The sequence below is a fragment of the Camelina sativa genome, chromosome 7 (genome assembly GCF_030686135.1).
Source record: "Camelina sativa cultivar CO46 ecotype springtype chromosome 7, ASM3068613v1".
NCBI lineage: Eukaryota > Viridiplantae > Streptophyta > Magnoliopsida > Brassicales > Brassicaceae > Camelina > Camelina sativa.
In genome coordinates this window covers 16,304,666-16,332,236 of record NC_141886.1, presented here as the reverse complement: position 1 = coordinate 16,332,236, position 27,571 = coordinate 16,304,666, and the positions used below count along the sequence as shown (strand labels likewise).

Genomic DNA, 27,571 nt, shown 5'->3' with positions numbered 1-27,571 from the left:
AAAAGACATATTTTGTATATACCGTAAAGATCTTTAAATCTGCTGTGTAACGGGTTTATAGCATGACAGGTTTGAACGATTAAAGCAACAATAAAACTATTTAACTTATTTCATAAATTATATATTTATAAACATAGTTTGGAATTAGTTAAGTTACAAATTATATCCATATTTATTATTTGAACTATAAAGTATACAATCACGTGAAAGAAAAAAAACAATATTATACGGCTTTGACTAATACTTTAAAATTTTAAAACAAGAAAGTATAAAAAAACATTTGACCCCTGGTGTACCGCGGGTCCGAACCTAGTAATATATTAATAAAGATAACTGATGCATATAAAATGACAGAAAATAAAAAGGCTAAAAGATCTTATAATTTGGAACAGATGGTGTAACATTTTCAGAAATTTTGGTTTTTTTGTGATTTTTAGTATTTTCAATAATTAAAAAATAATAATGATAACAAATGAAAACGAAATTCAGTAATTATTCATTCTGTTTCTATTTTTAAAATGATAAACTTTTAGTTTGGACATTTTAAACCTTTAAAGTGTCATTGAGTAGCACTTTAAACCTTGAGATATTTTCACTAACATTATAAACCTTTAAAATGATTTCACTAAAACTTTAAACCTTAAAACTAATTTTCCTGTTTGTACCGCCACGAACGATGACAGAACAATAATATCCGTCAACATGAAATAGTTAAACTATACTGGTTTGATTTAAATACTTATTTAATTAATTTAAATTAAATTAATTATTTATGATGATTGATAAAAAAAAAATACATCAAAGCAAAAAAAAATGAAGAATCAGAGGTAAAGTTAAAACATTTAACAAATGTAAAATTGAAAACGACAATATATTTAGAAGATTCATTGGTTTTCAACGAGAAGTCAATCGATTTGAATCAGAATCCAGTGAAGATGCATTTATTAAAAAAGAATAATAATGTGAAGAGTAGCGTCGTAAAAGTTTTGTCTACAATGAAGATGAACACAAATTTATTTTTTATCTTTTTCTTTATTTATAAAAACTAAAACTAATTAAAATTTAAATTAAACCAATATAGTTTAACTATTGCGCGTTAACGGATACTATTATTCCGTTATTTTTTATGGCGGTACAAAAATGAAAAGTGTTAGTAAAATCTTAAAGTATTAGTAAAATCAATTTAAATATTCAAAGTGTTAGTAAAATCATTTTAAAGGTTTATATTGTTAGTAAAATTCTCTCGAGGTTTAAAGTGTTACCCAGTGACACTTTTGAACGTTTAAACATGATTTTCCCCTTTTAGTTTTATACTTATAAAATGATTCTTATACGTATATATGCTCTCTCCCGCAAATCCCATCCTTCAAAATTACTAGAAGGTAAAATATAGATGATGGTGAAAAATTTGTGTACCATTCATAATCACCTCTATCATTTTTTATCTTTATTCTTTTTTAGTATAAGATTCTTTTTTAAATTTGTCAATAGTTCCCAAAATGGATTTGCTTTACTAATATAAGCATTGGTTTTAAAAGAAATAAAAAAACAAAAGCATTGGTTTGTTATAAATGAAAAGTCAAGAATTTAGCTGTTTTTCTTTTTTGTATTAAGAAAAAAAAAAAATTCAAACATCACAATTTGGCAATTTTCTAAATCCGTCTTTGAAAACGCGTCTCTGTATTTTCTTTGCCGTTTCTTTGTCTGAATATGAATCACCAAAGTTTCATCCATTAGATTCGAAATAAAATCTCAAAATTTTTCTCCTCCGGAGATATCATAGCGATGGAACTGAGGAGAAAATTGTGCATTGTGGTTGCAGTTTTCGTAACCGTGGTCGGATTAGCATCAGGCAACTTCGTGTTTACGGTACAACACAAGTTCGCAGGGAAAGAAAAAAAGCTCGAGCATTTCAAGTCTCACGACACGCGCCGCCACTCTCGTATGCTCGCTTCCGTTGATCTCCCTCTCGGTGGAGACAGCCGCGTAGACTCTGTCGGGTTTTGCTCTTTTTCCCCCTCTCTCTTCCGACTCAAAACTAATTGGCATCCATGTTTTGTTATATAATATGTTAGATACAACCACAATTTTGGATGTGAGACGTTGTAACATCGCAAAATTGATCACTATAACATGATCTGGTTGTAATCATATATATATATATATATATATATATATTTTTGGTATAGTTTACGTATCGTTTGGGACAATGCGTACGTTTAGGTACTAATGAAGTTACATTTTCTTGATTTTTGTGTCACAGTTTATATTTCACTAGAATCAAGCTCGGGACGCCACCAAAGGAATATCATGTACAAGTTGATACAGGTAGTGATATACTTTGGGTTAATTGCGCGCCGTGTCCGAAATGTCCGACCAAAACTAACTTGAATGTAATGCTTCCTTCTTTCTTATTCACCTAGTGTGTCTAATGGTAACTGCAGAGAAATGTTCTCAGCTAGCTTAGATCATCTTTGTTCTTTTTGTTTTGCCAATGCAGTTCCGTTTATCATTGTTTGATGTGAATGCTTCCTCGACCGCGACGAAGGTCGGTTGTGAAGATGATTTTTGCTCTTTTATTTCGCAATCGGATAGCTGTCAGCCCGCTGTTGGATGTAGTTACCACATTGTCTATGCGGACGAAAGCACAAGTGATGGGAACTTTATAAGGGACAAGTTAACACTAGAACAAGTTACTGGAGATCTTAAGACCGGACCACTTGGCCAGGATGTCGTATTCGGGTGAGCTTAATAATAATATCTTAGTGTGAGTTTTGGCTTGTGATGTGAGTTTTTTTCTTTGCTCATAAGGGCTTATCTTTGAGACAGGTGTGGAAGTGATCAATCTGGCCAACTTGGGAATAGTGATTCAGCAGTTGATGGTGTTATGGGTTTTGGACAATCAAACACCTCTATCCTTTCACAACTAGCTGCCTCAGGGGACGCGAAAAGAGTTTTTTCGCATTGCTTGGATAATGTTAAAGGAGGTGGGATTTTTGCTGTTGGTGTTGTGGATTCTCCAAAAGTTAAAACAACCCCTATGGTACCTAATCAGTACGTGCCTTGTTTACTTCTCAGTTCATTTATTCTTTTCAATCAAGAAGCTAGAGTATGAGTAGTTGATGTTGTAGGAAGAGCTTCTTATATCGACGGCTTTAATTATACTTATTTAGAACTATAACTAGGGATGCTCTTGAATATTAATTCTTGTTATAACATGTGGTTGCGATGAACAATTTTAGGATGCATTACAATGTTATGTTGATGGGAATGGATGTGGGTGGAGCTGCTCTTGACCTTCCACCAAGTATTGTCAGGAACGGAGGAACCATCGTTGACAGTGGTACAACTTTGGCTTACTTCCCAAAAGTTCTTTATGACTCCCTAATAGAAACGGTAATTAACTTTCTTCTCTGCTCATATAGACTCATGTTAGTGTTTATTTCTAGTTTGCATGAATCACAATCCTGACATGAGTTCTGGCTGTGTAGATTCTTGCTCGTCAACCTGTAAAACTTCACGTAGTAGAGGAAACTTTTCAATGTTTCAGCTTCAGTAAAAAGTAAGACGGCTTGTTTCTTTTCCTTAGGGTGTTTTATTTCCGAATCATTCTTGTTTTAGATACTCAATTCAATTGCTGGACTTCATCATTGCGTATTCGTATATTACTTTTTATGTGTTTTGTATAAGCATGCTTCAGTCATGCACTCTTGGTAAGTTTTTTGCGGTCTAACAAAATCTGTTAGCTGTTCTGAAATTATCTACAACATTTGCATGCCCGCTAGCGTTTTCGTCTTGCAGTCAGTGTGTTATATGCTAAATTTCTTTCCTCCTTAATCTCACAGCGTGGATGAGGCCTTCCCACCAGTAAATTTTGAGTTTGAGGACTCTGTCAAACTGACAGTTTATCCTCATGATTATCTTTTCACACTTGAGGTAAGTAAATCAACTTGCATTTGCTTTCGAAATTCCAACAAAAAGAATTGGCGATGTTTCAGTAGGATGTTTCGAGTTACAATGACAGGATGACTTGTATTGCTTCGGTTGGCAAGCTGGTGGTCTGACAACTGATGAAAGGTCAGAAGTGATTCTCTTAGGAGGTAAACTTCATAATTTTTCTTTCGATATTGCTCACTCTAGACGATAACGATTAACCATACCATACCACAACTGTGTGTATGACTTTGGTCTCCCATGTGTTACAATACAAGTAGTGTAATCATTGACGACTTATCTGTTATGTAGATTTGGTGCTCTCGAACAAGTTAGTAGTATACGATCTGGAGAACGAGGTGATCGGATGGGCAGATCATAACTGTAAGTATCTCTAGAACCAAAAGAAGTAGCAGATTCTTTTTCCTTTCTTTGTCATACCAATATATGGGTCTCATATGTTGAAGGTTCATCAAGCATCAAAGTAAAAGACGGATCAGGAGGTGTTTACTCGGTCGGAGCAGACAATCTCTCATCGGCTCCTCCTTTGCTGATGACAACAAAGCTTCTTACTGTTTTGTTGACATTGGTCGCAGTGGCTTTTACTTCATTAGCATAGTAACAAAAGAGACCATTCATCTGGTTATATGTGCATTTGTCTTGGTGAAGGATGCTAAGAGAAGATGAAATAATTTTAGAAGTCTTCCAACACACACATATCTCTTTGCTTGTTGGGTTTTTATACAGATCATATACAAAAATATATAGAAATTTACAAATATGTTATTGAGAAGGGAGCAATTAAAGGGTGTTCTTCAAGAACTGTACAACAAAGTATACAATGGCTAGAAACAGTGCAATCTGATACCCATCTCTCTCAAAGCTGTCGTCTCTTTGGAAAAACTGCATCACCACAAGTAACATTCTCTTAGTTTACACCTAATACTACAATATGTACATAGATACGACTATGTATCTTTATGTCTAGCATGTCTCGGATTGCTTCAGCTTTAAGGATTTCAATCAAACTGACCAGTTGACAGAACCAAACATTATCATTGTCTATGTGATTACAATACTGTTAGTAGAAACTGACCTTATTCGGATCGGTTGGATCCCGATATATATCTGTGTCCTCTTTTCGAGTTGTCAAATTGGCGGTCAAGTCTTTTGTGACATCTCTCAAATCTTTTGCGGATTCAGAAGCAGCAAAGAGGCGGCGTGATGTCCAGAAATAGGCTTGTGCAATAGGGGCCGATGAAGATAAGTCCCAAGACTCTTCATGCTCAATCGCTTGGCCACTAATCTGGTTAAGAGTAAATTCAGATTTGACTTTGATTATCAAATCTCCACTTACAGCAGCAAGAAAAGATTTGGGTTTTCCTTTGACTGTCCATTTAATACGCAAGACGCTGGTGGACAACATTACCATCTCTTGTACCGTCTACAAATAAGAGGAAGAGAATCACATTACTTGTAACCGGAAAGGATTAGAACATGCAAAAAAAAGTTAAGGGTTGAGATCGGTTCTCACCACCGTAGGATTCTCTAATCCACTAGTTATCCACAATGGTCTTTTATACTTCTCACGACCTGTAAAACTTCTAACCGGATCCTGCAATCACTATCAATCACGATGTATTTACTTACTGCCAACGATCTGAACATCACAGCAGACATAATGGAACAAAGAGTAATAACGTTGAAGCAAATCAATTCTATTGGACCATGTCTAAACACAATATATATTCTTCACCCATTAGCCTGTTAGTCATACTGCCTTTTCACCTAAAAAGCCTTAACCCTTTAATTAATGGTGTTTTGACTATAAACATAATGATTTGCTTCCCATGTCAACAGCAACTCGTAAGAACTATCTCGTCTAGTTCATGAACTAGACATCATTTTAACCGCAAAAAATAGCCCAAGCTACACAAAACAGGTAAGAAATTTAAGTCAGTTGCATGAACTGCCTGGAAGACAAGAGGTTCTTACAAATTTGTTCTAGACTGCTTGAAGCTGGAATAATTCACTCACAAGATAAATAGTACTACTCATTTAAGCATACATATCCAAGAGCCATTTTGAGCAAAATGGACTAACTAGTGCCAAATTTACTTGAATCAAATCTATCTGAAAACAATATACATTGTAAATTACAATGTGACAGAGAAATGTACCTTATATTTAACGGAAACTGCATAGCATGCAAAGGCACGATTTCCTTCCCTGATTTCAAGAATGTCGCGAACAAGTTGTCTGGCTGTGGATTCTACCTGCGGGCTACTTGTGCACTCAAAATCATTGCATAATTCCCCAAAATCAATCCTATCAACAAGCTTGTCTACTTCTGATTTATCAATGGATACTTCAGTCCTGGTGGAATCATTCATAACTGGGACAAAAAAAAAGGACAGGATAGATGCATAGTAAGATAGAGTAGAGTGGGAGATATACAATCAATAGGGATCAAGAAATAAATAAAAAAGAAAAGTATCATTCAACTCAAAACACCAATGAGATAAGAATAGTACTACAATTTTGAACGTATGGGTGAAAATCATGTGAAAAAAGGATAAAACATGGAATCATATTAGAAGTTTATTGTACCAAGCGTTTCTTAAAACCATTTTCTGGCATGATCTTTTCTCTTTTTTAGTGTTCATGCATTCATTTGTGCTCAGGACTCAGACGCACATCAAAGTAAATCTTATATCGTTGGGTTTATACATAGACTATAGTTGCTAATGCTTAAGGAAGTTATAAGGCAGAGTAACCAAACAGGAAGAAGATGATAAGCTGACAATATAAAGTGAGATCATGGATCTCGGTAAGATAAACCAGGGCTTTAGTTAGAAGACAACACAAGTTTGAAAATATATGTGAAAATTCAAGTTGGAACTACGACTTAGATTCTTCATATATCACTTTTAAAAACCACTCAAATTGAGAAGTTGCTGGAAATCACTCATAAACCCTAAAAGTAACAAGAACTGGAATCCTAATTCAAAGGCTTAACAAATCACATAAAAATAGAAGAAGATTCCAGAATAATCCAAAGATATAGAAAAATCAGAGAAGTGGTGAGATGTGAAACAGAGAAAGAGTAGTAGTAATGTACCTCGGGGAAGACGGTGGTGGATCTTAGAGGAAAGCCTAGAGCGGCGGAAGAAACGCTGCCGGAGAGAGGCGGCGGAGAGAGGGGGCGCAGGGAGGAGGAAGGAAGAAGTAGTAGCCATCGGAGTTTATTTCCATTATGCTTATCTGATTGTGTGGCCAAACGGCTTAATGCCTTCTTCCTTCCTCCTTTTTTTGTGGTTCCCTTTTAAATAACAAAATTACCCAACTTTTGGATAAGGTTTTTTATTTTCTCTCTTTGTTTTTATTTATTAAGTATTTTTCAAGATGACATTACTGTATACAGTATTACCACACAAGAGGTTAAAAAGACATAAGCTGTCTATAAACCAACAAACGATCAACTAAAGGAAGTAATAATTAATCCATTCAAAAAAATCACACCAACAATGTAGGAATCAAAACCTTTAAAAGCATCTGAACTTTGCGGTAAGGGAAGCAAAAGATTGTGTTTGTTTTATTAGAACAGAGTGAAAGGAAAAAAAAAAAAAAGAAGCAGAGCGTCTCTCTCACTCACTCACTCCTCTTCTTCGGCTTCTTCCAGCCAATTCACAAACGGTTCCAATCCCTTCACAAACGTTTGCCTACAATGCAAACCCCAACACACACCATTATTACCTTTAATATTACTAAGAATCCTGTTATTAACTTTCTTTTTGTGCAAAAAAATCAAAAAATAGTACCTGCCCTTCGGGTTGGTCCCTTTGCGATACCAGTGGAGAATGGTGTCTTCAGCGAGCACATCAAGTTCATACAGAGACCTCACTACCTCAGGAAACACTTTCATCAGCTTTGCATCCTCATAGCATTGCATCTGTACTTTGTACATCAGTTCCATCTCCATATTACCACTTCTGCACAACGAGTTCAGAAGCGGCGCCCATGTTTTCACCTATACCACAATATAGCGACTAGCTTAGCTTTAAGATCAAACAACTTATTCTTCCTCCAAACTTACAATAACTCAAAAATAAACTCACTTGGCGTAATACAGCATTTGAATTTTGCTGCTGGTTTTTCCCAGACCACTGAACAGCATTCATTATCCCATCCCAGATCACATGGACAACCTCAATCTCTGGGAGCTTTGCATCTTTCACCTGTTGCTTCACAGTTTCAATCACTTCATCTACGTTTATTTCCTCTGTCACCTGGCTCGTAAGGACCGCTTTGATTTCCTTGAGCTTCACCTCAAATATTTTCCTTTCATTGTACTCTACCAGAGCTGTCAATCCCGCCTTGCTTAAAATCAGAAGAAAAAAATATCAAATTTACTCATTAAGAAGCAGAGACAACATAGCAGAGAAATAATAAAAGCATTCAGAAGGAAGAGGGCCTTGGAATTGTTGAACTCCACAAACTATCGACAAAAAAGTAACCTATACAGAAGCATTTTCACTTAGAGAAACACAGGGAATCAGAAGAGCAAAAAAATACAAAAGAAGCAACTTAATAATATTGAATGCAGCAAATTTCAAGCAATTTAAAAACTCACGTGAAATGCTCAGCAAAACTTTCAGTAGTCCGCTTTGTGGGTGGCAGGAACTCCAAGAGTTTGTCTTCCATCTTGCCACGCCTCAGAATAGAAATCAAGTCATCAAGACTGTTCTCAACCAAATACTCATTGAAGAAGTCTGTTACAAAAGTGAGCACTATCCCTTTGGCAACAAGATTATCCTTAAGCATTGGCTGGAAGACAGTATCTGCAGGTAATCCTGACAGCTTCTGGGAGAATGCGAGAGCTGTGAATATTGCAAGCTTCTTCCTCTCATTTTCCTCAAAAAGCTCCAGTGACTGCAAAAATCTCCGCGTAACATTTTCAAGGTTCTTTATAAGGAAGGCTTTCCTCCGCAAAATTTTCTGTATGTATACAACTGATGGTAAAATCGCTTCACGCGTTGGTTCACAGTCGATTATAGAGTAGGGATGGCGTTCCCCTTCATCAGATTTCACTGAACCAGTTTGTGTACGTCCTCCAATGAAAACAACCTTAAATGATAAAGAGAGATCCATCAATTAATAATCTCGGAAGAACAAGTAATATAACTAGTATCCGATGATATTGAAGAAAATCAAACATCCACAAGATAGTGAAGAACAGATTACTACACCAACTTCAGTGAATATATATAAACACAGATTGTGGGAAAGTGATGACCAAACCAGGTGAATATAAAATTTCACATGGACATGAGAAATTATCTCTAAGGAAGACACATATAATAGACATAAGCAATATAAGACCGCAGAGGCAGAATCAACATATGTAGAATTACCTCAAAGAAAATATCACCGTATCTTGAGAAATTAAGATCTGATGACTCTAAACTTTTGGCAACAAGTTCCTAAGAAAAGAAAAGGCAAAGTCACAAGTTAAGGTTCACGACATTTTACAAGCAAAAATAAAACAGATAAATTAAAAAATTTAAAACACGAAAAAGGTACCAGATCACCAGCACTATCCAGATAAATCTGCACTAGAGCATCAGAAAAAGCTGCAGGGTCGAGAGGAGCAGCAATATTCCTTTTGCGGGTCTTAATCCGCGTACCTCTACACATAAAAATGAACCAAGATATAAAATACAAGTAATTCCAAAAGTCATAATACAAGACAGCCATTCTAAACTTATTGAAAGGCTCAAGTGAGATCGATTAAAAGTCTCAACTCTCAAGGTTCAGAGCAAGACTTCTCTTACATTATATATCATTTCAAAGTACTTCCAAAATATCAACAACTTGAAAATATCAGAACTAACTTGGTTAAAACGACAATAACATAATTATCAGAACATCGTTTTCAACTTCCATGGACGAATCACAAAGAATTAATAACATAGCCCAAAATGTCAAACTACAAACAACAAACAAAAATGTAGCTTTAAAATGCACATACCCGAGAGTGGGTTTCTCCTTTGAGCTGCAAGAAAGAAAGAGCAATAAAACAAGATTAGCAGGTTTTAAAAAAAAAAAAAAGTCTTGAGAAGAATTGTAAATTGATAATACATAAGAAACCCTAGCAGCCGAAACAAACAAGTCTCGTTTTCAGCCCTAATTCTCATAGATTCGTTCGAGACAACTCTAAGAACAGTGAATCAATAGCGAGACAGATACGTAAACCAAATTCAAAAGAATGCGAAATCGAAGAAAAGATGCGAGATCCGTGTCCCCCAAGACGACCTAATTTCGAAATTTTCACGAGAAACAAACAAAACAGATTCGTCATCATCATCAGAATCTAAATCTATCAAACGAAGCTTTACCTCATAAACCAAACCCTAGATAGATCGAATTCGAGGCGAAGCTTCTGTAAGAGTTCGAATTTCAAGAGAAAAGAGGAAGGAGAAGAAATTGATTTACTTCGCTCTTGGCATAAAATTTATTTAAGCTAGAAGAAGAGGTCATAACATGAAATGACCAATTTAACCCTAATGTCTCTTAACCGATTGATTCAAAACCGGTCCGGTTCAATGTCGGTTTACTTACTGCCATAAACTTTGAAAAAAATATAGATTAATTGAAAACAGAATCGTATAGAAGAAAATAATGGCACATTTCTTTTAAATTAAACCAACAATGTTAAAGAAAAAAAAAAAAAACGAAAACAAATTCTAGAAGGCTTTTTGAGACGAATGTAATCATACATAAGTCCTTCGAACGGTCCTGATGCTTTAGCTTGTCGAAGATAAATCGTGTTGGTCCCTGTTCGTAGCAACCTTCCAGGCACATTGATGCTATAAAGCCGGTAGATTCCATGGATCCACCCAAAATCGAATTCGAAACTCAAAATCGAATTCAAAACCCAAAATCGAATTTTAAAACCAAAATCGAATTTGAAACCCTAAAATTGAAATAAAAACCCTAAATCGAAAAACCCTAAATCGAAACCCTACACAGATCGATCTAATAAGAACCCTAACAACAAAAGAAGAGAGAGGAGGAGGAGATTAGCCAGAGAAGGGATGAGAGGAGGAGTATACGCCAACACAAAATTTGCTAGGGATTTACTAGAGTCCCTCGCAAAAGTATCGTAAACATTAATTAATATAAATTTTCATATATAGAGTTTTTGCGAACAAATTGCGAGGTAACGTAGAAAATCCCTCGCAAAGTCTTTAGGGTTTAGGATTTGCAATTGTCATTAGTGCGCTATCTTTGATTATAAATCTTGAATGATATCATTTTAATCATTAATAGTAATACAATTAGTCTTAAGGGTTTAGGTTCAAGGGTTTAAAGTTTTTATTTACGAGGGAATTGCTATGTTTTAAGTAGTTTGTGATGGATTTGCGATTAATTTTGCTATGCGTCTAGCAAATCAGTCGCAAATTTGTCGTAAACCTTGAATATCTAATTTGTAAAAACCATCAAAATAATTTAAAAAAATAGTCAAATAAACTTTCAAGTATATTATAAGGTCCAATGGTGCCATCATACTCTTTTCTATCATCAAACTTTCCAAAATTGTCCAATTTTGCATCTTACTCCAAACATGATGATCTTCTACACTATATCACATATATGCTCATTACATTGAGAGAAATATTTACCAAATTGTCCAATTCTCCAACAATTTTGTGTTGCACTGCTATCTTTGATTATAAGTCTTGGATTCATCTTTTTAATCATTAATAGTAATGTAATTAGTCTTTAGGGTTTACAGTTAAGGGTTAAGGGTTAAGGGTTGTTATTTGCGAGGGAATTGCTATGTATTGAGTAGTTTGTGATGGATTTGCAACAAATTTGCTTTGGGTCTAGCAAATCAGTCACAAATTTGTCGCAAACCTTAAATATCTAATTTGTAAAAACCATCAAAATAATTTTAAAAAATTAGTCAAATTAACTTTCAAGTATATTATAATATTCAATGGTGCCATCATACTCTTTTCTATCATCAAACTTTCCAAAATTGTCCAATTTTGCATCTTACTCTAAACATGATGATCTTCTACACTATATCACATATATGTTCATTACATTGAGATAAGTATTTGCCAAATTGTCCAATTCTCCAACAATTTGGTGTTGCACTGCTATCTTTGATTATAAGTCTTGAATTCATCTTTTTAATCATTAATAATAATGTAATTAGTCTTTAGGGTTTATGGTTAAGGGTTAAAGGTTTATTTGCGAGGGAATTGCTATGTTTTGAGTAATTTGCGATGGATTTGCGACGAATTTGCTATGGATCTAGCAAATCAGTCGCCAATATGTCGCAAACCTTGAATATCTAATTTGTAAAAACCATCAAAATTATGTTAAAAGTTAGTAAATTCACCTTATGAACACATTCAAATGTATTTCAGAATAATTATATTAAGTTTTGTAATATCTATAAAAAATTATTTCCTAACTTTGCAATGGATTTGCTATGGCTTTCGCAATTCACTCGCAATTCCATAGCAAATTTGCTATGGGCTATGTTTTCGCAAAATCGTCGCAATAATGCGATGGATTTGCGAGGGAGGGGACCTTCCTAGCTAATTTGTCGTAAATGCCTCGCAATTGAGCAGCGGATTTGCGACGACTGTGTTCCTCGCAATTTTGCAAGGGATGTGCTAGGGTTTTTTTTATTTCTCGTAAATCCCTCGCAAATTTGCGAGAGCTGTACTTCGTCGCAACGTGTCCTCGCATAAGGCTTGTTTTCTTGTAGTGCCATGTCTTGCTATAGCATTATCCCTTCCGATATAGCCCGCCGAGAATAATGGCATAGTGTATTGGTTATTGAACCGTACTTGTAGATTAGCCCGTGCAGCTGAGGCTAAAGCTAGTTGTAATGTGTAGCTGCCTCTCATGTTCACGTATGGAAGATGAAACACGATCTGCCATGTCATTGGTTTGTACGTCGAATCACCATTGTTTCTTGTGACATGTGCGTAGAACCAGTCTTGGCTATAGTTACTAGCTCCAATTGTGTAGACGAGGTCATGGTTTAGCTACGTTAACACGGTTTTGGTATCTAAACTCTCCGATAAAACCAGGAACCCATCCATAGAGATTATATTCCAGGCCTAAAGTTAGCTATCTTGAAATAACCAGTTTCGTTCGTCTTTTTCCAAAACTGATAACCTTTAGTATTCGTCTGCCACGAACCAGCTTCTCCCGGTGCTGCTAAACCGACATATGCAAATCTTCCCGGCGTTAAGAGTCCGTCGTTGACTAGAAGACAACCAGTAACGGTTCCTATTTCTCGACGAGAAGGGAAGTCAGAGGATGCTACAAAATCATATGGTCAGGCTTTAACTTCTTATTTAGACTGTCGTTTAGCATCTTCCCATAGCAAATCATCTCTGGAGTTAAAGTAGATAAAAACAGGTCCTAAGAATTTTTTCCACGCTTCACCATAATGCATATCCATGTCCGTACCAAGATAATGCCCGCTTATAAAGCTCGCGATGGCCGTTGGACCGGTGTGGGATGCGAGCTCCTGTTTGACCGGTCCACCAGAGCGGTATTCGCCTCTAGGTGAGATAATCCAAAAGCCAACGTGGGATTTAGTTGAGATCCAACCATGCACCTTGTTGTCTTTGATCTCACATGAGTATTGGTACTTATCATCAACTTGGTTTTTAAACATGGGGTTATGAGGATGAATCAGTTGCACGACCTCTTTATAACCAAGAGCCTTAGCATGACCACGATGGATATCGCCGTCACTGTCCATTGGCATCTCTCTTTGTATATCATTTGCGACCGCCTGATAAGCTACGGAAGGTGTACGTAAGGCGTTCCAAGGCTCGCGCGTGTGAAGGGACCTCTGAAGAAGCGCATGAGAGGATTTGAAGATTGTGCCATTAGGCAAACAAAAGAATAAGAAGATATTTTTAGACTCTAAAAATATCTGGATTTGAATTTCAAATTAGTATATATGTTTCCTCTCATTGTTTAGAGAATTTTTCATGTTTAAAGTTGTATTTGAGTTCTCCTGCGTGAGATTAAGCGTGAGCTAGTGATGTGCTAGTGGTCCACTCTTGTATAACCTTCTTCTATTCAATAAAAGTATGAGAGTTTGCTTCTTATCATTTGGTGTGTTGCGACAACCGATCAATTCGATGGAGAATTTGAAGTCGTTGGACCCGAAGCTTTCTCTGATTCTGTCAGAAGTGTCGTCGGGAGATGATTCCGATCCGATTCCGGAGCTCTTTGATTGGATTAACACGCTGAACTCGCAATTTCATGAAGAGCGCCAGTGGACTCGCCTGATTCAGCACTCGTTGGAACAGATATTGCTTCGTCTGCCTCCGATGGGAGCCGATCGTGATTCCCTAGGGCCGAGTCGCACTACGCAATCATTTTTTCCCGAGGATCTTTCTCAGGTTTCACCTCGTGCTTCGAAACCTCGCCGTAGTAATTTTGGTCCAGATTATCGCGAGAAATTGCTTACGAATGTGGATATGCCTGTGTTTGATGGTGCGAATAATCACGATTGGTTGTCTTTGGTGGAACGTTATTTTCGCATAGGCGGATTCTCAGATCTGGAGAAGTTGGATTTGGTTTCAATACATTTGGCTGGTGATGCATTAGGTTGGTTTAATTGGGAGATCAACCGTGTTCCCTTTGACGATTGGATGCACTTTAAGAAGCGCCTCCTTCTTCGCTTTGGCAATTTGCGAGTGAAAGGACCCAGTCAGAGATTGTTTTGTATCAAGCAGGAAGGTATAGTGGCTGAATACGTGAGGAAGTTTGAGGATCTTTCTGCGCAGGTTTCAGGTTTAGATGATGTGAAGTTAGAAGGTATCTTTTTGAATGGGTTAAAACCGGAGATGCAGGAGCTGGTATACATGATGACACCTCAGGATTTACCTGAATTGATCGCAGTGGCGTTGTCTATGGAGTCGAGCACGTTACGGTATGTTATGCAGCGAGAATTACCAAAGGCGATGGAAACTCAGAAACAGTTGGTTCCAGCTGCTAAAGTTTCAGTTCCTACGCCGCTACTTGGTTGGAAGTCAAAATCTACATTCAGTGATGCTAATAGGGTGGTGGAGAAACAATCAGTCGACAAGGGAGTCCCACCTGTTTTACCTCGTCCTCAGAGGCATAGAACAAGTGCTGAATTGGATGATATGCGAAGGAGAAGTATTTGTTTCAAGTGTCAAGGGAAGTGGTATAAAGGCCATGAGTGTCCCAACACAGAGTTGCAGATTTTAACAGTGTTGAATGATTTTGTGGTGGAAGTGTTGAAAGAGCATCGAACAGAAGAGGATTCTGATGTTGAGATGATTGAGAGTCCTGTGGGTCAATGTATGGAGCTGTCTTTTAGTTCGTTCATGGGGATTTCTTCTCCTCGAACTATTAAGATGCGGGAGTTGGTTAGCAAAGATGCTGGTTTGATAATGCTAGACAGTGGTGCTACACACAACTTCCTGACACCGACACTGGCAAAGAAATTGAAGCTTCATGCTACACCTAATGCTCATTTGGATATTCTCTTGGGCACGAGTGTCACCGTCAAAGGTTCTAGCGTGTGCAAGGGCGTCAGTTTCACTGTACATGGGGTTACTTTTATCTTAGATTTTATCATTCTGGAGTTGGGACAGGTGGATGTCATCCTGGGAGTTCAGTGGTTAAGAACTTTGGGAGATTGTAGAGTAAATTGGGAGACGCACGAGATGACATTTCTCTATCAAGGTCGTGGAGTGAAGTTGATTGGGGAGTCTGATTCTCAATTAACGTGTGTAGCGGTGAAACCTACTCCATTTAGTGAGCAATATGATGATTGTGGGTTTTCTTTGATGGAGCAAACTGGGGATAGTCCTCCCTTGCTAGAATGGCCTCGCGAGGTGGAGACAAGGTTGTAGCAGTTTGAACATGTCTTTCTTCCACCTTCAGGACTACCACCTATATGTGTCCATGAACATGCTATTGCATTTTTACCTGGTGTTGGAGCAGTTAGTGTGCGTCTGTATAGGTATCCCCACGCTCAGAAGGAAGTGATGGAGTCCATGGTGAAGGAGATGTTGTCAACCAACATCATTCAACCGAGTCACAACCCTTAGTCTAGCTCCGTGTTATTGGTCAAGAAGAAAGATCTCACTTAGCGTGTCTGTGTTGATTATAGAGCGTTGAATAGGGCTACTGTGATTGATAAATTTCCTATCCCAGTTATTGACCAGCTTTTGGATGAGTTGAATGGAGCTCAGGTGTTCTCAAAATTGGATTTGCGAGCATGGTACCATCAAATTCGGATGAAGCAAGATGATGTTGAGAAGACCGCTTTCCGGACCCATGATGGCCATTACGAGTTTTTGGTGATGCCATTTGGCCTCACTAATGCCCCTGCTACATTCCAATCCCTGATGAACTCTATCTTTCGCCCTTTTCTCAGGAAGTTCTTCTTGGTCTTTTTTGATGATATTTTGGTTTATAGTGCTACTATGCACGATCATTTGGAACATCTTATGGTGGTGATGAAACTTTTTGCAGAGCACCAACTGTGTGCTAACAAGAAGAAGTGCATGTTTGCGCAGAGCCAGATTGATTACTTGGGGCATATTATCAATGTTGATGGCGTTTCTACAGATCCTGCTAAGACCAAGGCAATGTCGGACTAGCCTACCCCCATAACTGTTAAGGAGTTGCAAGGTTTTCTCGGGCTTACAGGATTTTATCGTCGTTTTGTGAAGGGTTACGGCTCTCTGGCTCACCCTCTCACTGAACTCTTGAAGAAGGATCAGTTTGTTTGGTGTAGTGAGTCGCAAAGGGCATTGGAGAAGCTGAAAGTGGCTATGGCGTGCAAAAAAGGTAGTGGAGAAATCAGATTAGAGCAAGTCTTTGATAGTATAGCTGAGTTTAAAGAAGTTTTGATTGACTATGCTCTTAAAATGTAGAGAATATAAAGTTTACAAGATGGGGATCAAAGAGAAGTGAAGTAAGGTGTTCCATTGGAGGGAATTGCAAATTCAAGATCTACTGCTCCTATGAAAACAAAATTGGAAAGTACATGGTGAAGACATGCAATGATGTTTATGCATTTACAAAGGAGGGGTTTAGTAAAGTGATCAAGAGTGGAGTCCTTGCTCAGTTGTTCTTGAATGACATTAGGAAGGATCCGACATTCAAGGCTAAGACAATGCAAGATGCGATTGAGGAGCGTTACACAATAGTTGCTACTTATGATTAGTGTTGGACAGCTAGAGCAAAAGCATTTAAGATGATTCAAGAGCAATTTGATGAGTAATTTGCTCGAATACATGATCACATGGAACATCTTTTAGAGTAAGTCAAGCCTTTTTTGCTTTGCTTTTCTTATAATTTTGGAGTAACTCGGTAATATGTATTTGATTACTGTTTTGTAGATCAAATCCGGGTTCAACAGTGGACGTTGGGACAATGATTGATGATGCTGGTATAGTCAAGTTAGATAGGTTTTATGTCTGCTTTGAAGCCCTTCGGAAAACTTTGCTTGCATATTGTCGGCCAATAATTGGCATAGATATGGATATTGGAATGAACAGTGTTGTTAGCAATACTAAAGTTGAAATGTTTTGAATGGCATTTTGTAATTAAAACTATAAAAAAGGATAAATGTGGTTTAAATAAAAAGAAGGAAGAGAGTATAAATACTCAATTATCAGTTCCAAATTTCTAATTGTTCGGTCCTCTGTGTGTTAATACTTAATATTAAGTTCACCCATCTTAATAAACAGGTAAGTAGGAGATAAACCAAACCAAAACCATATCAAAACAGATATATTAGAAAGAAACAAATATTTAAATACTACAATAAGGTCATAAATAAACGCATAATTAAAACAGAGTAGTCATACATGCATGGTAGATAATTAGATTATCCTAAACTTAGATAGAGCGTTAACTTCATTCAATCTCTACGCATAAAACAGAGTAGGGTAAGTCATACAGACCGTGATAGGTAGCTAAACAGAACCCTAAAAAAGGGGTGGTTTTTGATGGTGGTAACAACTTCGCATTTCATCTCTACATTCAAAGTATCTTCATGGTCCAAGTAACCCTCCTGAATTTTAGCTAAAGGCATGGACTGACGATGACCCCTCCCTGTGCTCGAGGTCATGACCAAACTTTTAACTACGAAACAAGCAAAGTGTGTACATCACATTAGTTATAAACTTAAAACCAATAGTTTATAGTCAATGTATAGTAGGACATCTGACATCATCAGTTAAGAACGCCTAATGAGAATGTCATCCACATCTATTCTATCCCATGCATAAGCACGGACAATAAGCAATATTTTTTTACTTACGGCATTCTGATAGGTTTTTCGATCCACGCGGGTCTAGAACCTGCAGCTGTGCTCGCACCATAACCAGCTCACCCGTCAATAAGTTTTCCCCTTCAGCTAAATGCACATAGCTGGATAATTTGCCCTCTGCGCTAGAGTCTCCCTTTGGATAAACGGTTAGAGTCCTGCAAAACAACATTATTTGTCCGGTTGTTAGAAAGAGTTACCACTAATACACCAATTATATCAGAAAAGAAAAAAGAAACATTCATAGACTCACCACTTTTTTCTCCCATTTGGAAGGTTTTTGAGACGTAATCACTCTGTTTCAGAAGAGAGAAATCCCTAACACTCCAAGAGAACTTGTGAAAAGGGAGGTTTTCAGCAGCAGCGACCGGTGATGGAGCAATCTTCACATGAGCACCAAACTCATGTTCTTCTCCCTCCAAGATGTATCCATTGGCAAGGTCGCTGAAAACCTCAAGTGGAAGAACTTGAGAAACTCCCCAGACCGTTCTTGAAGGACTGAATTTCTTTACTTCCACATCTGCATGTTAATACGTTAAGAAGTTATATACATATCACTGATGCATTCATAAAATATATGTTCAAACGACAGAGAGAGATACAAGGGTATGCGCATACGAACCTTGAACTGAAAAATACTTATTCTCTTTCTTGTTAAAGACAAAGAAAGAGAGATAAGCAGAGACCTCCGTGGGTGGTGCTGATGTGGGTGAGAGGCAGCTCTTGTCAAGTTCCACATACATTGAGACAAATCCTTTTCCATTGTCTTCTTCATTTCCTTTAGGGTATACAACCAATCTCCTGATTTTCATAGTTTTGAGATAGATCGGTTATAAAAAGCCAAACTTTCTTACTTAAAGTGATGAAAGATATGGAATTTTTTAGTTTAGAACAAGATCACATACCAGTTGTATCCACCAGACGAGAAAACAGAGGATTCGTTTCTGTTGTTGACAGCAGTAAGCTGAGAAAGCTTGACAACAGAAGAAGCACAAGGAGGAAGATGATCTCTCCAACTCCTCAAAACTGCAACATCTGGTATACTTGAACCCCTCTACACAACAACACAAGAGATTTAGAAATTTCCCAAATACTAATCAAACCACACAGAGCTACAACAAGTTTTGAACTTTCTTTTCTTTAAGAGTGAGAGACTAAGAGAATAAGATAATGAGTATTTATAGGAAGAGAAGTGATGAAAATTTACATTTAGAAAAATGAGAGTTACCTAGAGAAGATCCTTTGATGCGGAACCAAGCTCGAGAGGTAAAACCACGAGAACAAAACCAAGATGTCAAACTAATACCTCCTACTTTTGCAGTAAAGTCTAATCCAGAGGTTTACATGGACTGGGAGAGACGTATGGAATACATATTCCAATGTTATGGCTATGGAGAAGCTCGAAAGGTAGCCCTCGCATCGGCGCAACTCACCGACAATGCCTTGTCATGGTGGGATAGGACAGTAGCCGATAGAAGGAGGCAGCGGTTTGCTACTATCAACAGTTGGGGAGATATGAAGTATCTCTTGAGGTTGAGGTATGTCCCTGATCATTATCAACGAGACATACAAAAACGTTTTAGAAAATTGTCTCAGGGAACATGGACTGTGGATGAGTATTTTGAGGAGTTTGAGAAGCTCATGAACTCTTTGGAGCTTGAAGAATCGAGTGAGTCCCTAATGGCTCAATTCATTGATGGCTTACAAGAGCTTATAGCCCGAAAGGTGGAGACATCGAACTACAACAGCCTACATGAACAACTTCACAAGGCTGTACAAGTGGAGCAACAAATCCAGCGTAAGATGTCTTTAAGGAACCGTACTAGAAACAACACGCCTTGGAATGCAAGCAACAGCCGGAGCATGGACAAAGGCAAAACCGTAGACAATGACTCTAGGTTCAAGAACAATTCTAGTGAGGCACCTAAAACCTCTAAACTCGAACCAGATAAGTTCCCAAACACTAGTCAATCCCGTACCCTTGATATTACTTGTTTTAAATGTCAAGGCAGGGGACACATGGCGAGAGAATGTCCGAAGCAAAGGGTGATGATTGTCACACCTAGTGGAGACTATGAGTCTCAAGACGAGCAAGATGAGTACCAGACTGATCCGGAGAATGACATGGAGTACCCCGACGTAGGAGTACTTCTTGTGATCGGGTGTATGTTGAGTGTACTTGTCAACCCCAAGGAGAAAGTTCAAAGGGAAAATATATTCCACACTCGATGCATAATCAAGAACAAGGTATGTAATTTGATTATTGATGGAGGTTCTTGTACTAATGTTGCTAGCAAGTATATGGTGGATAGGTTAGGACTTCAGAAAACAAAGCACCCGAGGCCATACAAACTTAGGTGGCTTAACGATGACATCGAGCTGAAAATTGTTGAACAAGTTACTGTATCATTCCGCGTCAGGAAATACCGAAATCAAGTCATTTATGATGTAGTTCCAAAGAGGGCTGGACATCTTCTTCTTGGAAGACCATGGCAGTTTGATCGAGCTACAACTCACGACGGTCGAACAAACCATTACAGTTTCACGCACAATGACCGTAAGTTCAACCTTGCCCCTCTAAGTCCTTCTGAAGTTTATGAGTTGCAAAAACACATGAACAAAGAGGTCGAAGTAAGGACTTCTAACCTTTATTTGAGATCCAATGAAATTTGTAAAACCATGAGTGCCCAAGGCACCGTGCTACTAATGTTGTTCAAAGAATGTTTAAGTACAGGAACAAGTGAGCTTGAACTACCCGCTGAAGTACAAGCTGTACTAGATCAATACAAAGACGTTTTTCCGGAGGAGATACCCCCATGATTACCCCCTATTCGTGGCATTGAACATCAGATCGATCTTGTACTAGGTTCTGCTTTACCTAACAAACCAGCTTACAGAATGAATCTAGAGGAATCTAAGGAGTTAGAGAAGCAAGTGCGTGAACTCATGGATAAAGGGTACATCAGAGAGAGCCTCAGCCTGTATGCATTACCAGTTCTTTTGGTTCCAAATAAGGATGGTACATGGAGGATGTGTGTAGACTGTCGAGCAATCAACAACATCACCATCAAATATTGACATTCTATTCCGAGGCTAGATGACATGTTGGATGAGTTAAGTGGTGCAATCGTCTTCTCCAAAATTTACTTGAGGACTGGCTATCACCAGGTCCGAATGAGGGAAGGCTACGAGTGGAAAACCGCGTTTAAAACCAAGCAAGGAATCTATGAGTGGCTTGTCATGCCATTTGGGTTAACCAACGCCCCAAGCACCTTCATGCGACTAATGAACCAGGTTCTAAGGTCATTTATTGGTAAATTTGTTATTTTTTATTTTGATGACATACTTATTTACAGTAAGTGCCATTCTGATCACATTAAACATCTAGGGTTAATTTTGAAAACGCTTCGGAAGGAAGGCCTTTATGCTAACCTAAAGAAGTGCTCCTTTTGTACTGTTAAATGTGTGTTCTTATGTTTTGTAGTGAGTAAACAGGACCTACAGGTGGATGAGGAGAAGATTAAGGCAATAAGAGAATGGCCTACTCCAACATCGATTGGACATGTTTGCAGCTTTCATGGTCTCACAAGCTTCTACAGGAGGTTTGTCAGGGATTTTAGTACAATGGCTGCACCAATGACTGTCGTGATCAAGAAAAACGTGCCTTTCTCATGGGGAGAAGCTCAAGAACAGTCCTTCAACACATTGAAAGAGAGGCTCACACAAGCACCGGTCTTAACCCTCCCAGATTTTGAAGTTATGTTCGAAGTAGAGTGTGATGCATCAGGCTTGGGAATTGGAGCTGTACTACATCAGAGAAAAAGACCTGTGGCTTTCTTCAGCGAGAAGTTGAGTAAGGCTACATTGAACTATCCGGCCTACGATAAGGAGCTTTATGCCTTAGTTTGAGCACTGGAAACGTGGCAACATTACATGTTATCCAAGGAATTCATCATTCACACCGATCATGAAACCCTGAAGCACCTCAAGGGTCAGACTTCACTCAAGAGGAGGCGTGCGAAGTGGTTGGAGTTCATTGAGACGTTCCCATAGGTAATAAAGTATAAGAAAGGCAAAGAGAATGTGGTTGCTGATGCTTTGTCAAGGAGATATGCTCTTATAGCTACTATGGAGGCTAAAGTAATGGGATTTGAACATATCAAGGAGTTGTACAAAGATGATCCAGAATTAGGAGAATGCTACAAGGAGTATGGCAAAGGAGCATACCAAGCATTCTACCTGCAAGATGGGTTTCTATTTAGAGATAAGCGGTTGTGTATTCCTCAAGGTTCCATACGAGAATTGATACTCACTGAAGCACATGGTGGAGGTTTGATGGGTCACTTTGGTGTCGACAAAACCTTGGCCGTGGTAATGGAACACTTCTTTTGGCCCCATCTTAAGAAAGACGTTGAGAGATTTTGTGCTCGATGCATTGTTTGTCACAAAGAAAAATCCAGGTTACATCCTCATGGTCTTTACTTGCCATTACATATTCCTAACGCCCCTTGGGTAGATATTTCTATGGACTTTGTCTTAGGATTGCCAAACATTAAACACAAGGATTCAATCTTTGTTGTCGTGGACAGGTTCTCCAAGATGGCACACTTCATCCCATGTGACAAGACCAATGATGCGACTCACACCGCAAATTTGTTCTTTAAGGAAGTGCAGTGTTAAACCGAACTCTCTCTACTTTACTTAGAGCCAAGCTTCTATTCTCTATGACTTGTCAAGACCAATGATACCCAAGCTTCTATTCTCTATGACTTGTCATCCCCAAACGGATGGATAAACTGCAGTGGTAAACCGAACTCTCTCTACTTTACTTAGAGCCACTCTTGGTAAAAACATGGCAACATGGGTTGATTGCATTCCTTTTATCGAGTTTGCTTATAATCGCGCTGTCCACTCAGCTAGAAAACTATCTCCTTTCGAGATAGTCTATGGAATTAACCCTTTGTCTCCATTAGATTTAGCACCCTTGCCTCAAATAGAACAGGTTTGCGAAGATGGACTAAGGAGAGGAGAAATCATCAAGAAGTTGCACGACAAGGCTAAGGCGAATTTGGAAATGAAGAACGCCGACAACAAACGCAAGGCTGATTAAGGGAGAAAAGAGATGATATTCAATCCATGAGATTGGGTCTGGTTGCATATGAGGCCTGAGAGATTCCCAACACAATGAGCCTCTAAGTTATCACCAAGAGGCGATGGTCCATTTAAAGTCCTTGAGAAGATCGATGACAACGCATACCGTTTGGAGCTACCAAAGAAGGTAAAATTTTCTCACACTTTTAATGTATCTGACTTGTCTGCTTATGATCCAGGAGATTCAGTTTAGAGGACAAACCCTTCTGAAGAGGGAGGGAATGATGCGGACATCGATCCTACCACCCAAACCGTTGAACCAGATCCTGTACCACATCCTGTACCAGAAGTACGAGAAGGCCTTGTGACACGATCAACGGCTAAACAGCTAAGGAAGAGGTTTAACCTAGCTGTTCAAGACATCGTAAGCTCCCTAGAGCTGAAGGACGTCAACTGGTCTGTACCACCATCATGCCACCACAACGAATTAGATCACATTGCTGAGGAAGAGCTTGCTGAAGCCTTCACCCAAATGAGCCTTGATCAAACTAGTTCCCCAGGTATGAAACCTCTTTTGGCAGGTAAAGGAACTTCAAGAAGCCAAGAGAAGACATTAGAGCTGCAAGAGACGTGTGATACAAGTTACACCTCCGAAAGCAATCAAGATAGTGAAGATCAAGACCAAGACATAGAGGACATGGACGAGCGTCAAGAGACTCATCTAGATATTCTAAAGGAACTCCAGGAAGACTCCTACTTCAAGAAACAAGCCAACAAACAAGTACAAGACAAGACTCCTGAAATAATTCATCGAGTAGTACAAGAAGTGGTTCAGAGAACATCTATTGGGCTTAGATCGCATCCAGGTAAGTCCTATTCAATATTTTCAATCCTTGCAGGCCAACCCCAACAACGGCTAGAAGGCGTGCTTATCAAGAGAGACCAATTCTACTTTAGTATTTTCTTTAATTAGTTTTTTACTTTCCAAAAACAATGGTTTTGTGTTTGATTTTATTTTCTTTCCTTTGTTGCATTATTTTGCATTTATTTTCAGCCTTAGGGCTAGCTGAAGGACTATTATAAAGTCCCCCTGCAGCAGTTGTACGATTTTTCATCTTTGATATTCATGAACGCTGAATTTTCTTACTTTTTCTCTTTAAGTGTTCTTAAGAGAATAAACTTGTTCTTTTTCTTGTGTGTTAGATTCCACAAGGCTACGTTCATATACTGTATCAGAGACCAATCACATCTCTGTGGTGTACTTCGTTCCGCCAACACTTCCCTTTACCGATCCCACACGAGAGAAGCGACCGCCATCGTGTCAGATCTACATCATCGACCATCTTTCCTTCACAATAGAGAAGCGACCGCCAGCTTGTGAAGCCATCATCTCTATCCCGGTACAAGTCTCACCGCTGAGTCTTGTATCAAATTTCTATGTCTAATTCTTGCAGAAGAAGGATCCATCTGAGAAGCCTATGTTTGGTGACCTTCTTTGAATAAATGTACCTTCAGGCGGCGTGATCTGTGTAAACAATTATCTTTGACCCGACTAAGTAACTCTGGAATTTTTTAAATGCGAAAACTATAGCGAGCAGCTCCTTTTTCGTCGTCGCATACCTCGTCTGTGCTTCGTCCATGGTTCTGCTGGCATAATAGATTACATGGAACCTTTTATCTATTCTTTGGCCCAGTACTGCTCCAACAGCGTAATCAGATGCATCACACATAATTTCGAAAGGATGGTTCCAGTTAGGTGCGCTCACCAAGACATCCTTGATCTAATTAAATGCATCTAAACATTCATTGTCGACAATAAATTCTGCTTCTTTACAAAGGAGTCGCGTTAGCGGTTGCGCAATCCTAGTGAAATTTTTAATAAATCGCCTGTAGAACCCTGCGTGACCCAGAAAGCTTCTAACGTCTTTCACCGATCTCGGGGGTTGTAGTTGAACCATGACCTCAATCTTAGTCATATTAACCTCTATCCCTTTATCTGAAATCTTGTGGCCGAGGATTATCCCCTCTTGAACCATGAAGTGGCAATTATCCCAATTTAACACTAGGTTAGTCTCTTCACACCTTTTTAGCACTTGGCAAAGTTTCGAAAGGCAGGACGAGAAAGAGGCGCCATACACTGAAAAGTCGTCCAATGAAGACCTCCACCATCTCTTCTATTAATTCTGAGAAAATGGACGTCATGCATCTTTGAAAGGTCGCAGGAGCGGTGCACAAACCGAAAGACATTCTCTTATAGGCAAAGGTACAATAAGGGCAGGTAAAAGTTGTTTTTTCCTGGTCAGCAGGGTGTATAGGGATTTGGAAAACCCACTATACCCGTCAAGGAAACAGTATTAAGGATGGTTAGCAAGCCTTTCCAACATCTGGTTGATGAAAGGCAGAGGAAAATGATCTTTCCTGGAGGCTGCATTAAGCTTCCTATAGTCAATACAACGGTGATTCCTCCTTTCTTTGGAACACAGTGCACTGGAGAAACCCAAGTACTATCAGAGAAAGGATATATAACTCCAACGTCGAGCAGTTTTAGAATTTCTTTTTTTACCACTTCTTTCAAAAAAGTATGACACATCTTATAGATTTATCCTATGGGTGCAGAGATCAGGTGATATTCCCTTGATGTCATCTAGAGTGTAAATTATTGCCCTTCTATAATTTCTTAATTGAGTGTAGAGCAATTTCAGATCTTTTTATGGCAAGCTGGAATTGAGGATAACTAGGTAGGTTGAATTAGGTCCTAAGAAAGCATACCTTAGCCCGGACGGAAGAGGTTTAATTTCTACTTTTGGTGCCTTTGACTCGGACACGTCATCAGGGGTTTAAACTGGCAGCTCGAAGTCCTGCCCGATCATCCTGCTCAGCGAGGTGATCATGTTAGTGGTCGGGATGGTTTTTGTAGAGGCTGGTGTCGAGAAGCTACATGACATTACGCATGAGGTGGCAACTGACTTGGTGAGCGGGCCCTTTGCTGAGTTTCTCAAGTCCCTTTTCTCAAGAATCATTCTCTCCTCCTCAGCTTCCCTCGGATCCTCACTTAATTATGGCTCGTTGGAATCATGTTTCCTGGTTTATAAATCCCTCCTCACTATCCATTGTCAGAGCCGCCTGTAAGCAATCTCCGATTCTTACCTCCTCAAATACTTCCTCACCTAGTTTATCTAATTCTTCTACCTAGAAGGTTTTCCCCACGATTGTGGGTTTTTTCATTGTTCCCCGGATGTCGAACTGCATAGTGAAATCCTCACCAAGGTTCAAATCAATCTTCTCGTTCCTCACATCTATCATTGCTCCTACGGTGGCTAAAAATAGTCGTCCCAAAATCAGAGGGTCCTTCGGTTCTACATCCATCTCCAAAACAACGAAGTCGGTTGGTACTTCCACAAATCCTACTTTGACCGGCAAGTCTTCTAACACTCGATATGGCATTCCTGTAGTTCTGTCTGTTAGGACTAATTGTATGTCGGTGGGCTTGAACTTCTCGAATCCAAGTCGTTTGGCTACAATTAGTGACATTAGGCTGACTGATGCTCCCAAATCACAAAGGCATCTTCCGAATGTCAATGGTCCAATACAGCAAGTTAAGGTAAATGATCTCGGGTCGCTCAGCTTCTTGGGAGCGATTGTTCTTTGGATGACAGCACTACACTCATGACTGAGTATGAACATTCCTTGAACTTGTTTGATCCTTTCCATCATTGCATCCTTCAAGAATTTCTGGTAAGGTGGTATCAGGGCGAAGGTGTCCATTAGAGGCATGCAAAGCTCTTTGCGAAACCGTCCAGGGAATGGCAGCGGCGGCTTGTAAGGTGGAGGAATGAATCATCTTTCTTTCTGTTTCTCCCCGCCTGGTTTACTGCTACCGACGACTAGCAGTAAGGAGACAACTTGGGTAGTTGTAGAGCTGGATGAGTCAAGACGGAAAATGAGAGGAAAAAAAAAGAAGATGGATAATTCCTATATTGTGGCTTTGGAAGAGTCTTAGAAAATAGATGTTGTTTCGGAGAAAAAAAAATTGTTTGAAGAAATAAGATAAGGTGAAGTGTTCAGAAATCATTAATTTTATTATGTGGTAAAGGAACCCACTAAGGATAGTGAAATGGAGATTAATGAACGAGGAGGAGGCATTACTATTTGGTGTTCGATGAATGCAGAACGGACATAATG

At 38.7% G+C, this 27,571-nt stretch overlaps 7 protein-coding genes across 7 annotated transcripts; 3 read left to right on the top strand and 4 right to left on the bottom strand.

Moving 5' to 3' along the window:
- The first annotated feature begins 1,546 nt into the window (after positions 1-1,546).
- Positions 1,547-4,752, top strand: LOC104701117 (aspartic proteinase 39). Its single transcript, XM_010416760.2, has 10 exons — positions 1,547-2,000; positions 2,264-2,393; positions 2,501-2,742; positions 2,830-3,054; positions 3,243-3,396; positions 3,492-3,562; positions 3,846-3,936; positions 4,025-4,100; positions 4,246-4,317; positions 4,401-4,752. The coding sequence occupies exons 1-10, from the start codon at positions 1,786-1,788 to the stop codon at positions 4,550-4,552; spliced, it is 1,428 nt and encodes a 475-aa protein (XP_010415062.1). The 5' UTR covers positions 1,547-1,785; the 3' UTR covers positions 4,553-4,752.
- LOC104701118 (uncharacterized) lies at positions 4,626-7,242 on the bottom strand. The gene is made up of 5 exons (XM_010416761.2): positions 7,055-7,242; positions 6,114-6,328; positions 5,468-5,548; positions 5,030-5,377; positions 4,626-4,836 (listed from the first exon to the last, which is right to left on the bottom strand). Exons 1-5 carry the CDS (start codon positions 7,170-7,172, stop codon positions 4,735-4,737), a joined length of 864 nt encoding a protein of 287 aa, XP_010415063.1. The 5' UTR covers positions 7,173-7,242; the 3' UTR covers positions 4,626-4,734.
- A 174-nt stretch (positions 7,243-7,416) lies between these two features.
- Positions 7,417-10,465, bottom strand: LOC104701116 (uncharacterized). Its single transcript, XM_010416759.3, has 8 exons — positions 10,332-10,465; positions 9,965-9,988; positions 9,517-9,622; positions 9,348-9,416; positions 8,567-9,060; positions 8,052-8,313; positions 7,755-7,963; positions 7,417-7,655 (listed from the first exon to the last, which is right to left on the bottom strand). The coding sequence occupies exons 1-8, from the start codon at positions 10,334-10,336 to the stop codon at positions 7,589-7,591; spliced, it is 1,236 nt and encodes a 411-aa protein (XP_010415061.1). The 5' UTR covers positions 10,337-10,465; the 3' UTR covers positions 7,417-7,588.
- Positions 10,466-14,120: 3,655 nt separating this feature from the next.
- LOC147941302 (uncharacterized) lies at positions 14,121-17,191 on the top strand. The gene is made up of 4 exons (XM_087458460.1): positions 14,121-15,862; positions 16,130-16,607; positions 16,695-16,812; positions 16,899-17,191. Exons 1-4 carry the CDS (start codon positions 14,121-14,123, stop codon positions 17,189-17,191), a joined length of 2,631 nt encoding a protein of 876 aa, XP_087314586.1.
- Positions 17,192-18,298: 1,107 nt separating this feature from the next.
- Positions 18,299-19,718, bottom strand: LOC104704608 (ubiquitin C-terminal hydrolase 13-like). The gene is made up of 5 exons (XM_087458459.1): positions 19,659-19,718; positions 19,204-19,352; positions 18,921-19,099; positions 18,552-18,818; positions 18,299-18,456 (listed from the first exon to the last, which is right to left on the bottom strand). Exons 1-5 carry the CDS (start codon positions 19,716-19,718, stop codon positions 18,449-18,451), a joined length of 663 nt encoding a protein of 220 aa, XP_087314585.1. The 3' UTR covers positions 18,299-18,448.
- Positions 19,719-19,813: 95 nt separating this feature from the next.
- LOC104704607 (uncharacterized) lies at positions 19,814-22,207 on the top strand. Its single transcript, XM_087458458.1, has 4 exons — positions 19,814-21,061; positions 21,149-21,317; positions 21,396-21,611; positions 21,783-22,207. The coding sequence occupies exons 1-4, from the start codon at positions 19,814-19,816 to the stop codon at positions 22,205-22,207; spliced, it is 2,058 nt and encodes a 685-aa protein (XP_087314584.1).
- Positions 22,208-26,578: 4,371 nt separating this feature from the next.
- LOC104704605 (uncharacterized) lies at positions 26,579-27,154 on the bottom strand. Its single transcript, XM_010420662.2, has one exon. It carries the CDS (start codon positions 27,152-27,154, stop codon positions 26,579-26,581), a length of 576 nt encoding a protein of 191 aa, XP_010418964.2.
- Between the last annotated feature and the right edge of the window lie 417 nt (positions 27,155-27,571).